General features: G+C 41.7%; 1 protein-coding gene across 1 annotated transcript; it reads right to left on the reverse strand.

Moving 5' to 3' along the window:
* Nucleotides 1-2164: 2164 nt before the first annotated feature.
* Nucleotides 2165-16844, reverse strand: CATSPER2 (cation channel sperm associated 2). Its single transcript, XM_021695746.1, has 13 exons — nt 16715-16844; nt 16096-16242; nt 15424-15597; nt 15164-15232; nt 10559-10731; nt 9894-10049; nt 9499-9623; nt 8373-8551; nt 8059-8158; nt 7471-7527; nt 3905-4125; nt 3378-3545; nt 2165-2202 (listed from the first exon to the last, which is right to left on the reverse strand). Exons 2-13 carry the CDS (start codon nt 16238-16240, stop codon nt 2165-2167), a joined length of 1605 nt encoding a protein of 534 aa, XP_021551421.1. The 5' UTR covers nt 16241-16242; nt 16715-16844.
* Between the last annotated feature and the right edge of the window lie 148 nt (nt 16845-16992).

Genomic DNA, 16992 nt, shown 5'->3' on the forward strand with positions numbered 1-16992 from the left:
TTTAGTTCAATTGTTATTATTAGCTCCAGGTGTACAATATAATGATTTAACAATCTATACATTACTCAGTGCTAATCACAATAAACAAACTCTTAATCCCCTTCACCTGTTTTTTTTTTTAAGTCTTAGAAATTGTTTTATTAGCCTCGAAAGCAACCGCCTGCGATATTCTGTTTGTAGAGATCCAGATCCTCTTACATCCCAGGCTGGTTTCGTGGGCGCTCAGAGTGGTCTGGTGGATATCCAGCTCAATTCCGGGGACTGGTTGGAATAGGGTCCCCTACTCCTCCGCCATCTTTCCCCCCACCTCTCCCCTTCACCTGTTTTACCCACCCCTCTCTTCTTTCCATATAGTCATACCCTATTTCTTATGATAGGATTTTTTTTTTAACGATTTTATTTATTTGTTTGACAGAGAGACACAAGCAGAGGGGAGCGGCAGACAGAGGCAGAGGGAGAAACAGGCTCCCTGTTTCTGAGGAGCAGGGAGCCCAACGCGGGACTCGATCCCAGGACCCCGGCATCATGACCCCCAACCAAAGGCAGACGTTTAATGACTGAGCCACCCAGGCACCCACGATAGGATTTTTAATACATATTATATATCGACATTTATTTTAAAACATTTTTGTTTCTCATTTTATGGGGAATAACAAATGCTTTTCCTTGTAACATAACGTTGGTTTTTGGTTTTAGACAATTTTTACTTCAGTCGGTCAGTCGCCCCCAGCTCAGTGTTTTTTATGTATGAATATATATATCTCCTCGTGCATGTTAAACACTCAATAAATGACAGAATGTTTAGTAACAAGTATTTGTAAAGACTTGAGTCATCCAACAGTGGAATGGGATCCCTTCTAGATAATAAATCCCCAGTAACTAGAAACGTTAAGTCTCAGTTGGGTACCCCCTTTCAGTGATTTCTAAAAGGTGTTCCTGATTTGATGGGAGATAAATGAACTCTGAGGTCTCTCTTCTAACACTAAAAATCTATGGGACAGTTACTGATTTGAACATTCCTACATAGTGGAATCGCCGCCTGGAGCAATGGCAAGGAAATGGAATAAAGGGACCTTTTTTTAAAAAAAGATTTATTTATTTAGGGGCGCCTGGGTGGCTCAGTCAGTTAAGCATCTCCCTTCAGCTTAGGTCATGATCCCAGGGTCCTGCTCCCTAATCAGCAGGGAGTCTGCCCTCCCTCTCCCTCTGTCTCCCCGCCTCCCCATGGTCTCTCTCTCTCTCAAATAAATAAAGATTTGAGAGAGAGAGAGAGAGCTCACTTGTGAGTGAGTAGGGGGGACAAGCAGAGGGAGAGAATCTTCTGCCGCTGAGTGAGGAGCCCAACCTAGGGCTGGATCCCATGACGCATGAGATCATGACCTGAGCTGAAAGTGGATGCTCAAATCAAGAGCCAGATGCTGAACCGAGTCACCCAGGCGCCCCCTAAATGGACCCTTTAATCAAATGATGTTTGATTAAAGAGCTTTTTTTTTAGATTTTACTTATTTATTTATTCGAGAGAGAGAGAGAGAGAGAGTGAGAGAGTGAAAGAGCACATGTGAGTGGCAGGGAGGAGCAGAGGGAGAGGGACAAGGAGACTCTGCGCTGAGTGCTGAGCCCGATAAGGGCCTTGATACCACGACCCTAAGATCATGACCTGAAGAGAAATCAAGAGTCAGAGGCTTAACCAATTGAACCACCCAGGCGCCCTGATGTTTGATGAAAGTTAATGGTGGATAGGAGAAGCAGTGTTCATAGAATAGGCAATGGAAACAATAGTTCTCAATTATTTACCGTACAGCTCCTGGGATCTCTTTACCCTCCCACCCCCAGAGGCCTGTACCCATCAGGGAGGGAGACGGTAAAATTAGGACTCTACCAGGAAGTAAAGGTTGCAGGAAGGGTGGGGGTTACAATGACAAAGTCAAGAAAGAAGTGAGATTCAGGAGCTGTAGAAAGAGTAGAAAGGCAAAGACCATGGGCCCCAATGGCACCTGAACTAATTTTTTCAGCCTGACTTTAAACATTTCCGTATTCCCTATGTCTCAGAAACAGACCACTAAGTAATTATCAACAGTATTTATTAGACATTTATACTTTGAGTTTTCCATTTCCAACTATTCCTTTCATTAATTTTTGCCAAAGAAATCGAAGCCATCTATTGTCAGCTTTCTTTGTCTTCAAAGTTCATCAGTGCCTGCACTGTAAAGAGACGGGGCTGTGAGGCTACAAAGCTAAGAATATTCAGGACATACAAATGTTTAAAGACTCTGCTTTTCTGGGTTCTAGGCTCCCACACAAATCTTTATGAACCTTTACTTTCATTAAGCCCTATGAGGCAGTACTCTCTGCCATAGATGAATTAACCCAGATTAAAGAAGCTACCTTGCTCCTTTTCCTCTCTTTCACCCTGTTTCTACCCAGAGAACAAGTGGGAAGGCAGGACTGAGGACAACTGGAAAGAACAGGATTAACCTTAGGCAACATTATGAAGCAGGCAAAGCCTGTCTGTGACATCCTGCTCTAAATTTCATGTTTCACTGTTACAAATTCCTCTGATTGCCCTCCTGTGCCTGCCACACACACATTCCTCTTCCCTCATTGTTATTTTTACATTAAGCTGACAATTAGGTATGAGAAAGACAACACTAATCCCTATTAAATTATAAAAAATGGCCCCTAACTTTTCCAGTTTTTGTATTTTTAGAGGGAGAATTTATTAACGTCAATTCATCTCTCAGTGGTGAAATTTCAAAGGAGCAATTTAGGGGAAATAATTTTGAGCAAGTAGTTTTCCACTTAAATTAACTCTACTATTTAAATAATGTACATACTTCTGTCTAGGCTGACACTAGAAGGGTCTGAAAGGAAGAAAAGCCTACAATTCATAAACCTCTTTTGGGGCCTGGAAGCAGTGGGCACTTGTGAGCTCTCTGCTCTCTGTCTGATCCCCGTTGCTATCCAAGTTGAGAGTAAGGCCCTACTGCTCAGGTCTGAAGTATGCCCTTCAGAGAGCAGAAACAGGTCCAAAAGGAGAGCACTGCACAAACCGAGAAGGGCCCACCTTATACTAACACCCAACACCTGCAAGTGGACACTAGTTCCTCTTGGGAAACAAGTTCGGACCTCATAGGATTTAGGTTTTCCCTACTGGAGAAGCAAGCTGTCAGTTTCTCTCTAGATTATAAGAAATCAGGACATAAGAATGTGACATACCAAACCAAAGAATTGCCTTTTTAAGTGCGAGGTGGAAATTCAGAAGCTGAAATGCCCAAATAGTGGACACTCTCCTCCTTCTCCCCAGTTATATATGCTAGTCCAATATGTTACTCCAATGTACTTAACCCCTGGTCCCCATGACTGCCCTGAATCCATACCTGCAAACTGCTGCAACCGCTTACGCTCCTCTAAGTTATACTGAAGTTTTTCTAGCAATTCAAAATATCGGAAGAGTGAATCTCTAGGCCAAACGACACGGTCATCCTGATCCATTTCCATTAGCCCAGGCAGATTCTGGTGCACATGAGTCTCCCAGTCCAACTGACCTGGAGGGAGGAATGCTTCTTAAAAACATGTCTAGATCTGTGGAAGTTGGATAAGAGCTAATAGATCCTATCATGTGGGTAGGAAAAGCAGGGATGCAAGAGTAAACAGGAATCAGGGAGGGGAAAGGGAACATCACCGAGAGACAACTTTTTACAGTAAGCAAAGACAGCCATGGCCACACTTACCCACAGTGAAGCAGAAGTACAGGGGAAATGAAAGAAAGCACAAAGCAAGCAATTAAGACCAGAAAATCAGACTGGTGGAGAAAACTGGGAAGTAGATATAGTGGGAGAGCTCCTATTAAGATTGGGATGTCTCCTGGAGGAGTCTGAATTCAAATGAAAGAAACTCTGCTTACCAATGGAGTCTAAATATCTGGACTCAGAAGAAGAGGAATAGGAGGAAGATGAAGATGAGGAGGAAGAGGAGGAGGAGGAAGATGAGGACTTTTTCATTTTTGACAAGGAATCTTTTATTTTCGGTGCAGATGTTCTTGAACCCTCTTCATCAGCACTGTGTTTAGACTCTTCTTCAAAAGCTTTTGATAAGTCCAAAGATTCTCTTTGTTGGCTGGCATCTCTATAAGTGAAAGGAGATATTTTATTCCTTCAAATACATTTATGAGATACGGCTAGTTCTTTCATTATGCCGGCCCTGGCCCTTGCCATCCCCTGAAGTTGGGACTTAAGGTCATGAGGGCCAAACTGCTCCCAAAATTTGAGCTTTTAAGCACTTCCAACTTCAACGATCCTGTGTGGTATATCCCTGTTAGTGCCCCTCACCACATAGCTTCTGTGTTCCATTTTACTCAGGCCCTGCATTCCACACTCCACCTTACTTTGCTAAGTTTTAGCTCCTCGCTCCATAGCTCTATGCCTGTTACACCACAACTATAGTTTGCCCCCTCAGTTCTATATCTTGAGGGACCCTGAGGCTCAGCTCTTACCTTTTTATCTTCCCCATCTACAGTCATTCCTTTGGTGATCTCTTCTCCTGAGTTTAAATGTCTTCCAAATGCAAATTTAAACCTCTAGTCCAGATTTCACTCCTCAATCCAGACTTGGATATACAACTTTTATTCACATATCATCACCAGCTGAATGTCTAATAGACATCTCAAATTCAACCCAAACTGAACTCTTTGCCCATCAAACCTCTTCCACTCCCAGCCTTCCCCATCTCAGCTAATCCATCCTTCCAGCTACTCTGGCCAAAACTTTGGAGTCATTCTCAACTCTTCTCTTTTACTCCATCCAATCAACCAAGAAATCCTATTGATTCTACCTTAAAAATACATCTTTTCTCACTGGTACCACTGTTGTCTGAGCCATCATCACCTCTTGCCTGGATAGCTTTAGCCTTCTAACTCGTCTCTCTGCTTCTTCCCTTGTTCTTCTACAGTGCATCAACACCGCAACCAGAGAAATCCTTCTTCAGTGTAAGTCACTTCATGTCACTGCTCTACTCTGCTGCTCTCCATTTCACTCAGAGTGAAAGCCTAAGTCTCTATAATGGCCCTCATAGCCCTAAAGGATGAGGTCCCCATTATCTCTCTGACCTCATCTTCTATCACTCTCCCCCACTGGTCACCCTGCTCTAGTCACAGTGGTTTCTTTGATGTTTTTCAAGCACATCAGCTGTTCCCTCTGCCTATGACACTCTTCCCATAGATAGCCACACAGTAATCCCCTCCCCTCCTCTAAGTCTTTGTTCAAATGTTACCTTTTCAATGAGGCCATCCTGACTACCTTGTTTAAAATTATAACCCATCTGGGCGCCTGGGTGGCTCAGTTGGTTGGGCGACTGCCTTCGGCTCAGGTCATGATCCTGGAGTCCCGGGATCGAGTCCCGCATCGGGCTCCCTGCTCGGCGGGGAGTCTGCTTCTCCCTCTGACCCTCCTCCCTCTCATGCTCTCTGTCTCTCATTCTCTCTGTCTCAAATAAATAAATAAAATCTTAAAAAAAAATAAATAAATAAAATAAAATAAAATTATAACCCATCTGCAATCCCCACCCTATATTACAATCCCTTTTCACCTATTCTATTTTTTATTTTTTCATAATGCTTATCATATTCTAATATATTAATTTACTCATTTTATATATTCATTGTTTATTGCTCTTTCCCCTTGCCGGTATGTAATCTCCATGAGAACAGGCATTATTGCCTATTTTGTTCACTGACACAGTCCAAGCACCTAATGAGTATTCAATATTTATTTCTTGGGGCGCCTGACTGGCTCAGTCAGTAGAGCATGTGACTCGAACTTGGGATAATGAGTTCAAGCCCCATGTTGGGTGTAGAGTTTACTTAATAAAAAAAAGTTTATATAAATAATAATAATTATTTTTTTAAGTAGGCTCCATGCTCAATGTGGGGTTTGAACTCATGACCCCAAGATCAAGAGTCACACATTCTACTGACTGAGCCAGCCAGGTGCCCCAAAAATAATTATTTCTTGAATGGATGAATGAGTTTCTTGTTTCTCCTTCTGCTCACTTGTCCAGTGCTGAATACTCAGGGTCTAGAATAACATCTGTCTCATAGAAGGTACTTGTATCTACTGGGTATTTACCCCAAAGATACAAAAGTAGGGATCCGAAAGGGTACGTGCACCCCGATGTTTATAGCAGCAATGTCCACAATAGCCAAACTGTGGAAAGAGCCAAGATGTCCATCGACAGATGAATGGATAAAGAAGATGTGGTATATATATACAATGGAATATTATGCAGCCATCAAAAGGAATGAGATCTTGCCATTTGCAACGACGTGGATGGAACTGGAGGGTATTATGTTGAGCGAAATAAGTCAAACAGAGAAAGACATGTATCATATGACCTCACTGATATGAGGAATTCTTAATCGCAGGAAACAAACTGAGGGTTGCTGGAGTGGGGGGTGGGGTGGGAGGGATGGGGTGACTGGGTGATAGACACTGGGGAGGATATGTGCTCTGGTAAGCTCTGTGAATTGTGCAAGACTGTTGAATCTCAGATCTGTACCTCTGAAACAAATAATGCAATATATGTTAAGAAAAAAAAAAAAGAAGAAGAAGAAGAAGGTAGTGGGAGGGGAAGAATGAAGGGGGAGAAATCGGAGGGGTAGACGAACCATGAGAGACGATGGACTCTGGGAAACAAACTGAGGGTTCTAGAGGGGAGGGGGGTGGGAGGATGGGTTAACCTGGTGATGGGTATTGAGAAGGGCACATTCTGCATGGAGCACTGGGTGTTATGCACAAACAATGAATCATGGAACACTACATCTAAAACTAATGATGTAATGTATGGGGATTAACATAAGAATAAAAAAAAATTAAAAAAAAAAAAAAGAAGGTACTTGTATCAATTTCCTATGGCTGCTGTAATAAATTACCAAAAACTTGGTAGCTTAAAATAACAGAAACTTATTCTCTCACAATTCTGGAAGACAGAAGTCTGAAATCAAGGTGTCAGCAGGGCCATACTCCCTCTGGAAGCTCTAGGGGAGAAGGTTCCTTGCTTCCTCTAGCTTCTGGCAGTTGCCTAGCATTCATTGGCTTCCAGTTGCATCACTCCAATTCTCCAATTTCTATGTCCATCTTCACATCTTCTCCTCTTCAAGGTCTAGGTCTTCTCTTCTGCCTTTTATAAGGGCCTTTGTCACTGCATTTAGGGCTTACCTGGATAATCCAGGGTGATTGCATCTCAAGATCCTTAACTTAATTGCATCTGCAAATACCCTTTTACCAAATAAAGTCATGTTCACAGGTTCCAGGGGGTTAGGACATGGATATTTCTTTTGGGGGGCCACCACTCAACCTACTACAATAAATAGTTATTGAATAAATGGATTATCTCTCAAAGTCAATCTTCATCTTTAGTTTTCCACCCTCTCCTCGTTCACGTTTGTCTATCCCGGTTCACATTTACACTCCTAACCTGGCATCCACTTTGCTTAGGCTTGACCTCATTGCTTCAGGGGACAGGTTTTGTCTCCTGTAAAGCAAAAAACACAGAAGAGTGAAGAGAGTTATACTGATGCAGGAGCGTGGTAAGGAAAAAAGAATTCAGATCATAAAATGAAGAAAACTAAGGAGAACACATTGTAGTAAGAAGGTGAAAAAGAGTGGGAAAGTCCCAACAACGGATAAAGAATCAGGCAATATTCTAGAGCTGGCGAATTCTCTCTCTTTTTTTAAAAAGATTTTATTTATTTGATGGAGAGAGAGAGAGAGCACAAGCAGAGGAAGCTGCAGACAGAGAGAAAGGGAGAAGTGGGCTCCCCGCTTAGCAGGAGCCCGATGTGGGACTCAATTCCAGGACCCTGGGATCATGACCTGAGCCTAAGGCAGACGCCCAACCAACTGAGCCACCCAGGCACCCCTAGAGCTGGAGAATTCTAAACCTGGGGCAAATCTTCTGTGGAAAGGAAGGGAAAAACGGGGTCAAGGCTAAGGAGTAGAAAAAGGGAATGAGGTTGGGATACCCTTCAGAACTAAACTTGAGTTTGAAAATGGGGCAGCAGACCTCTGGATAATCTGCCGCTTGAATATGTCGGCTTTATGCTGAACCTCCAGATGTGTCATCTCCTCATTCAGCTCATTCCTGATATTCTGGAAATTAGTAACTGCCCCGAAGGGCCATTAGGAGTTGGGATATGGTGGTAAATAGACCTGGGGAGAGGGCTTGGGTGGGGCGAAACCAAGTGAAATATCCATTCCAGGCCCCAAGACTTCTTGCTACCTCAGGTTCTCTCTATACATAATCTACCAATCCTAACTTTCACCCTAATTTCTTCCCCACTACCCCTCACAACCAAGTTTTCCCTCTTCTGTGCTTACCCATCATAGCTACTATAATGTTTCGAAAGATAATGGAACCAAGTAACAACCAAAGGATGACATAGATGCTGCTGAAGGCACGGCTGACTTCGGGCACCTTCCAGGTATCCTGAAGCAGTGCGTACCAATGGTCCATGGTGAAGAGGATGAACACTGTCACTAGGGAATTCAGCAGGTCCCTAGAGAAAAAGGACGTGTGGGTACAGACAGAACAGAGATCTAAATCAGAAACATATTGTTTTACTCTTAAAACAACATAAGAACATTTCTTTGTAGTTTGCTCTGACTTTGGCTTCTTTCTATCAATTTTTTAGCTAAGCTTTCTTCAGTTTGCAGTTGTTTTATTAGGTTTTCCTTTATCATGAATAAGCCATGAATATCTCTCACTATTCCATTAGTGCCTGGAACATAGTAAGTGCTCAATAAATAGGTACTGGCTGAATTTTTAATAATTGAATGAATCACCAACTGCATATCTTTTTTTGTAAGTTCATTCTTCACTGTTCTATGGACTTCACCGAACAGGGGGTTACACATGCACACAAATATTTAGGACTCTCCTAACTCAATACTCTTACAAAGCTACCTGTTAGTCTGTTAGTCTGAGACCTAAGAGGTGCTGACAAGATTGGATTCCAATCTTCTGTTCGGTGTGTAACCCCCACACCTAGACTTTGGGGTAGAACCAGTGACCTGTTTGAGAGTCATAGTAGCATGTGTTGATCACTTACACTGTGTCCAAATCTGTGCTAAGTGCAAAAATGCATTACTCTAATTCCTACACTCTTATGAGGTAGTGCAACTATTATTTCCATTTTTCAAAAGAGGTAACTGAGGCATAGAAACCAGAGCTTAATCACTGGAGTATACTGCTATCTAAAGATGGTTGAGGAGGGGATGTTTAAATTTCAAAACCCAGAGCAAACCTGGAACTAGCCACCCTATCCTCAAAATCAGAGCTAATACTACTCACTATTCCTTTGCTTTCTCTTATTTTCTCCCTATTGTGTTCTATTCCAGTTTCTCACAATAGACTATACTTTCTGTATTACTTACTTTGGACTAGCTTCCCAGTTTCTTGCCCAAACCCTCTCCCCCCACCCACGATTCCCCCAGTCCTGCCTACGAGAAGAACATGTGGTACTTCAGGTCCTGGCGAGTTGAACGGGTGAAATCCTCAAAGAAGTAGACACCAGTCACAGCAAAAATGTAGAAGAAGATGAGCAGCAACATCAAGAGGAAGGTCATGCTCTAGAGGCCATGACCTCGAGTCAGAGCTGGGCCAGACTAGGCTGATTCCACCTACAGCAGAGTCAAGCCCACCCTGGCAATCACCCACCAAAACCCTCACTTCCACTCCCGAGTCCAGTTATCTCTAGACCACAGCAGCTTTCCCCAGCCCTTTCTCATCCAATCATAGGGTCCCTTGTTGACCTCTTTGACCCACCCAGACTTGTTTTATGTTAAATTCCAATGTTTATCCACCCTGCCCAGTTAGTTTAGCTGCAACAGTCAAATCACCTTGAGAGCCCTCACCAGGGCCAAAATAATGACTCGAATTTGACGGAATCGTGCAAAGAGTTTGAGAGATCTTAGCACCCGGCAGATCCTCAGCAACTGGAGCCACACAGACTGGCCTGTTACCCCTACCAGCACCACAACCTCAGGAAGCAGGGACTGTGGGAAACACATAGATTATGAGTAAAATGTACCCAAAGTACCCTTGCACAATTACCCCTTTCTTTATCTCATCTTCTTCATAGTTCATTGGGCATTATCTCTTGAACAGCATTCTCTGAGGACTGTTTCCAATTGAGCCTTCCTCTACTAAATTACTTAAACTCTGCACTTCAGTTTGCTCCAACATAAAAAGGGGATAAGCACAGTACTTATCTCATTGGGTTGTTGTGGAGCTCAAATGAGAAAATACTCGTAAAACGCTTAGAACAGTGCCTGGCACTTAGTAAGTGCTTAGTAACTGGCAGATGTTCTTGTTGGGGCTAATGTTGTGGTTAGATTCTGTCTTGCTCCTAATACCAACAACTCCTGAAATGACTGACTTCAGTTTTAGAAAAAAAAATCAAAATAATGTTCTTCTTGTGATCTAATTAAATTTCCTGTCATTTTGATTCACCTAGGCTCATTCCTCAACCCACTAAACTAATCCTCAGGATATCTATCCTTACCGATACGGTGACAACAAAGTCAAAGACATTCCAGGCATTCTTCCAGAAGAGGAAAAAGCTGGATATCCACATTAGAAGGATCTCCAAGATGAAAATAAGCAAGATGAACCAAGCTGCCACCTCCAGAGTCAGCTTGAGTGACCACAATTTGGTGTTTGAGGATTCAAGCAATTCTGTGAGAGTAGAGCGAAGGATGAATAAAGGTTAAGGAATTGGGAAGTTGAATGATAAAGAATTATCAGAAACTATTATAAACCACAGTTGTGCCCACTGCTATTCCATTTTTCTTTGTTTCTTTTCTTAACATTGATATTTTTTTCAACCTGTGAAATACAGGGGAGGACAGAATTGACCATCTTCTTTTTTTTTTTGTAGCAGACAGCATTGGTGGTAGTAAAGAGCAATCCCTTGGTGACTGTGTGACCCCAGAGCGGGAAGGCAGTGACTTGCAGCTGTTAGACACATTGATACCAGCAGGAAATGAGTTGTAGCTATTTTTCATGGTCAATTCTTTCTTTTTTTTTTAATTTTTATTTATTTGACAGAGAGACATGAGCCTGGGTGGCTCAGTCCTCAAGTGTCTGCCTTCAGCTCAGGTCATGATCCCAGGGTCCTGGGATCGTGCCCCGCATCAGGCTCCCTGCTCCGCGGGAAGCCTGCTTCTTCCTCTCCCTCTCCCCCTGCTTGTGTTCCTTCTCTTGCTGTCTCTCTGTCAAATAAATAAAAATTAAAAAAAAAAAGAAAGAATTGACCATGAAAAATAGCTACAACTCATCTCCTGCTGGTATCAATGTGTCTAACAGCTGGAGGTCACTGCCTTCCCACTCTGGGGTCACACAGTCACCAAGGGATTGCTCTCTTTACTACCACCAATGCTGTCTGCTACAAAAAAAAAAAGAAGAAGAAGCAATGGGCCTTAAGAATAGAATGAAAATGTAGGGCCATGATATGTAAAGTGCTTGATAAGGGAAGTAGGAACAAGAAGCCAGATTCATGAAACATACTGAGTTATAATAAGAAATTATTTGGTTCTTGGGATGCCTGCGTGGCTCAGTGAGTTAAGCATCTGCCTTAGGCTCAGGTCATGATCTCAGGGTCCTGGGATGGAGTCCCACATCAGGCTCCCTGCTCAGCGGGGAGCCTGTTTCTCCCTCTCCTGCCTGCCACTCTCCCTGCTTGTGCTCTCTTTCTCTCTCTCTGGCAAATAATTAAATAAAATCTTTTTAAAAAAATTATTTGGTTCTTTATTTGTTAGTTTTAAAAAATTTCCCATTCTTCTCTAAAACTGATTTAGTCCTGCAAAGCAAATTAAATCCTATACATTCTCCCTGAAATCCTATTATCTGCTAATTGCTATTCCTCAACTTATTGCCTTCATCTTTCAACCCTCTTCATTTCTTTTATGCATTTAATGGATGTATACCATGCTGTAGGAAAAAAAAACTGAAATCAAAATAGGCTTAAAAGCTAAATAATAATTTAATAGTTTCCCTTTGAAACAGAACAATCTGAGAGCCTCCAAATGCACTATGACTGATATCCTTGGCAGTTAATGGAGATTAGAAGAACATATTCAATCACTCTGAACAACACAAACTGCTGTCAATTTTGACACTTAAACAGTTTGAAATTGTAACTGTTTTTTGGCTGGTTATATCCATAATATTAAATTTAAAAATATATACTACAAAAAATAAAAAAATAAAAACATATAATACATAAAATATATTTGATCCCCATACCAAACACATATAATGTCATTTAAAAATTCATTTGTGCACAAATCATATATTTTTTTAAACAAATGATGAGAGAGAAAAAAAAGAAGATTTGGCTCATTTTATCCACAATGAAGTAAGGAACACCAATGCTATATAAAGTTTTTGATCAGATGAATGCAATTTATAGAATCTGATGAAGTTCATCTTGAGATAAACTTGCAGAATTATTCATATATAGCACATCAAGATATCTCTAGAACCTCAAAATCAATGTAAAAAATTATAATGATGTTATACATGATTTTTTTTGTTGTTGGAATCTAAGGACTATTCACACTTGCAATGTGTTATTTTCAGAAAATGGATTGCAAATGAGTCAAATCTTCTTTCTTTTCTCCCTCTCATCATTTGGAAACAAAATGTGAAAATTATAAAAATAAGCCAAATTGATGTTTAAAATGAAAAGTAGAATTACCGATATCATTGTGAAAGTAGATTTTTTTCTTTTTTATACCCTAACACGTAATTAAATTTCCACCTACACCTTAATATATAATATGTACTTAACATATACTACATAATGTTGTAAACCTGAAATTAATGTTATATGTCAATTATATCTCAATTTTTAAAAAAGAACAAAAACTTAAATTAAAAAACATATAATACATAAAATAAATATATTTGATCCCTGAGCCAAACAATATATTAACGGCCTTTAAAAATTCATTTATGAGCAAATCATATATTTACTTTAAAAACAGCATGAATCACTTACAAAATGGCAAAAGTAAAAATGTGCTAAAAATTATATTATACACGTTAAAATAAAATATTTAATAATATGCTAGTCTAAAATATTACTTCTACTTCAACTTGCTTCTTTATACCATATAAAACTAATGGAATGATTAAACTCCTAAGGAGGTTTTCAAGTTTATAGCTGTATTACTGGGAAACAAAATCACAAGACCAAAAAGATCGGGGATGGGGCGCCTGGGTGGCTCAGTTGGTTAAACGTCTGACTCTTGATTTCGGCTCAGGTTATGATCTCAGGGTCATGAGAAGGAGCCCCGTGTCAGGCCCTGGGCTGGGCTTGGAGCCTGCTTAAGATTCTCTCTCCTCTCTCCCTCTGCCGGCCGGCAACCCCCCCACCCCCACCACCCCGCCACCGGGTATGTGTACACTCTTTAAAAGAAAAAAAAAAAAAATTAGGGAGCTTTGATCTAGAGAACTGTTTGTTAATTACTATTTTTTTCCCTATCTGTAACAACATTCTCTATGATCTGGAAAATTGTTTTTTTAAAAGCCTAAACAGTCTTAATATTTATCACGAGTTAGTCTGTTCAAAGAAATCTGTTAGTCACAAATTCTTTGCCTTTGCAAAATCCCTCCTGCCTTTCTACCATGAGAGTGTACTTAATAAGATACAATTTTGCTGAACTTGCCAGATAATTTCCATTCAAGCAATCCACCTATTCTGTGGCACAGTGATCATGTTTCATATTCAACTGTTTTACCAACTAGAATGGTTAGTGCTATTCTATTTTGATTTGTCCATTAGATCCAGGAAATCCTGTATATTTATTGCTGTTTACTTTATTCCAAGGCTTAAGACTATACCCTTAACACCACAAGGCAAATACATGCCAGTTATCATACAAGAAATAGGAAATGTGGGTGACTTAGCTCAAAATCCTCACCACAATGGGGAGAAAATAAAATACTTCAAGGCATAGGGGTACCTGGGTACCTCAGCAGGTTAAGCATCTGACTCTCGATCAGGTCATGATCTCAGGGTTGTGAGATCAAGCCCTGCACTGAGCTGCAAGTTGGGCTCCACGCTGGGTGTGGAGCCTACTTAAGATTTTCTCTCTCTTCCTCTCCCTCTGCCTCTCCCGTCTATACATGTGTGCACACTCTCTTTCTCTCTCTCTAAAAAAAAAAATAAATACCTCAAAGTATATAGTATACTGTAGTGGGTTAGTGATATCAAGAATTGTTGTATATTTAAATATCTTTGACCTGATTGCATTAAAAGACTATTATAAAGTAGGAAAATTCCCCGAAACAATGAGGATGAAACAAGGAAGTCCTTTTCATCATTTCGGAGCAGTTTGTTTGAGATGATAATCAAATGAGCTCATTGATTTTCCAGATTTTTTTGCTTTTAATACATTTCATATAATTTAGGACTGATTTTAGAATCATTTACTCTTTAAGTCATTTTTTGGCTCATCTAATATTTTAGTTGTATCTAGCTTTATATACTTTGTGAGCTTTCTTATTTGTACTCAATATTTAACATACTTGTAAAAAATGTAAGTGTTGCATCACTCACCAATAGGCACCAATATCTCTAATACAAAAGGCTAATTTAAACAACTATTAAACTAAACTGACACAAGAAATATAACTGGTCTTGGGGCGCCTTGGGTGGCTCAGTTGGTTAAGCGACTGCCTTCGGCTCAGGTCATGATCCTGGAGTCCCTGGATCGAGTCCCGCATCGGGCTCCCTGCTCGGCAGGGAGTCTGCTTCTTCCTTTGACCCTCCCCTCTCTCATGTGCTCTCTCTCTCATTCTCTCTGTCTCAAATAAATAAATAAAATATTAAAAAAAAAAAAAGAAATATAACTGGTCTTTACATCTTTGGTTTCCCATGAGTCTATTACACTATAAGTGTCTAGACTACTTTATATCTACCACTCTCTTGAGAGCCCTCCATATATTTCCATGTCTTAGCAGTTGCACAAATCTTACTATGGGGGACTTAATATAATTGTCCCTATCACAATTCAAGTAACAGTCAAAAATAAAAAAATGATCAATTTATAGGAAAAATGACCCATAGCCACTTCCTCTTCCATTCAATGTCAGTTCTCACCTATTTCAACCATCAGTACAATTGTATTCAAAAAGATGAGAAAGATGATGAAGTTTGTGAAGAGAGGACCTGTTTTCTCTTAAGGAAACATACGGAGTGGAATTCTTTCTAATACAGGTGAAATAATAAGGGCAAGAATAGAACCAGTGAGGATCAGAAGAAAATGGAGTTTGGAAATGGGAAAATAAGTCTTCAGGCAGATGATGAGGCAAGAGAGACAGTAAAGGCATGGGATAAAAATGAGGGGCACGAAAGGATACACTCAAGGACCCATCCAGCCCACAAGGAAAGAGGTGGCCTCTGACTGCAGCGCACTCGAAGCCTGCTCATCAGCCTCCGGCCATGTGTAATTCGTTCTACATGTCGAGGCTTTATGGAGAAGCGCACAAGCTGGTGTTGATCTCCCAACATAACCTTCTTCTGACCGGAAGGATCTACACCAAAAATTAAAAGGGGACAGTGGATAAATATAAAGAGAAATCTCTGGGGGATAGGAAGAACAGGCAGGACCAGGGCAGGGATACTGGTTACATAATGGGTCCCCTAGTGCAGAGGCTTGCCTTGTTCTTCCTCACAGCAGTTAACATTAGTTTGGAATAAGAGCTAATATATCACTTATGACCAACACTGTCCATGCCTAAGAATAAAGGCCGCAGGTTCAATCCTCAAAGTTTTCAGTGTCTTTCGTAGAAACTTCCAAGTCAGCCAGGGCTAGTAGTTATCCTAAGCCTAAAAGTGAGGGGCATGGGTTCTATCTCCTGGGTTCAAAGAGCTTTATTTTGATTTATCAAGTTTGATATCATTTACAAACTAGCAACCAAGCCAATCTTCCCTGAATTTTTCACCCTTAAAATAGTCTCTCTGCTTTCTACTCTTTGGCGGGTGTGGTGAGGAGTCTTAAATTTATGCTAGTTAAGAAACAGGCTGCTGACCAACTATCTCTCGGAGAGTGTGTCGTGGCACAGCTTGGCTCAAGCCTTGCAGATGCTCGATGAGAGAGAAAGTATCAATGAGACGTGAACGAATGGCATCAGCTCGGGGCAGTTGCACGTGTCCTCTTGGGTGATTGGTGGCCATGTCTGTTAAAATAATGGAAAAACCAAGTTATCATTTCATTCTTGGAGAGGCACCAAAGATTAGAGGTTTATTTCCCCTTCTCCCACCCTCTTTGCCCTTAAGGAAGTCAAACACATTGTACCAAGACTCAAAGTTTTTTGAAACAAAAGGAGCTAAGAGTCGTAAGAGACACTGCGCAGTAGACTAAGTGGCCAGGCACCTTCACTTGTGTGACAGCGTTTCTAATTCAAAGTAGCAGCCACAGGGCAGGAGTCCCGGGGCTGGACAAAGAGGAAATCGGAGCAGCACCTGGACCTGAGCTAATTGGGCAGTGCAATGAGGAGGGGCAGTGGGAGGACTTAGGGCTGCCTCCAAAAGACAAACCAAGAGGAATTGGACTAATTGCAGCAGCCTGACATTTGGAAAACGTGTCCCATCCCAACTCTGTCCCTCGGGTGCAGGCTCCACCTCTCAATTCCCGCTTCTGGGCCTCACCTCAGCCGAGGCTCTCTTCCGCCCACTCAGCCCTGACTTCACGTCTCCGCCTCCGGCTCTGGCGCCCCCAGAACTCAGCTCTCCCTACGAAAGATGAGCTCAGGGTCGGCTCCCAGCTCCGCGGCGTCCCATTTCTAGCTCGGCCCCGCCCCACTCCACCACACTTGCTCCCTGGCTTCCGGCTCGCCGGCGGGCCCACCCCGGCCCCAGCCCCCGGTCCAGGACCCCTCCCAGCCCGGCTCTCCCCGGCGCCCGCCGCCTCGGCCCCGCCCTGCTCT

Source organism: Neomonachus schauinslandi, chromosome 9 (assembly GCF_002201575.2).
Source record: "Neomonachus schauinslandi chromosome 9, ASM220157v2, whole genome shotgun sequence".
Classification (NCBI taxonomy): Eukaryota; Metazoa; Chordata; class Mammalia; order Carnivora; family Phocidae; genus Neomonachus; species Neomonachus schauinslandi.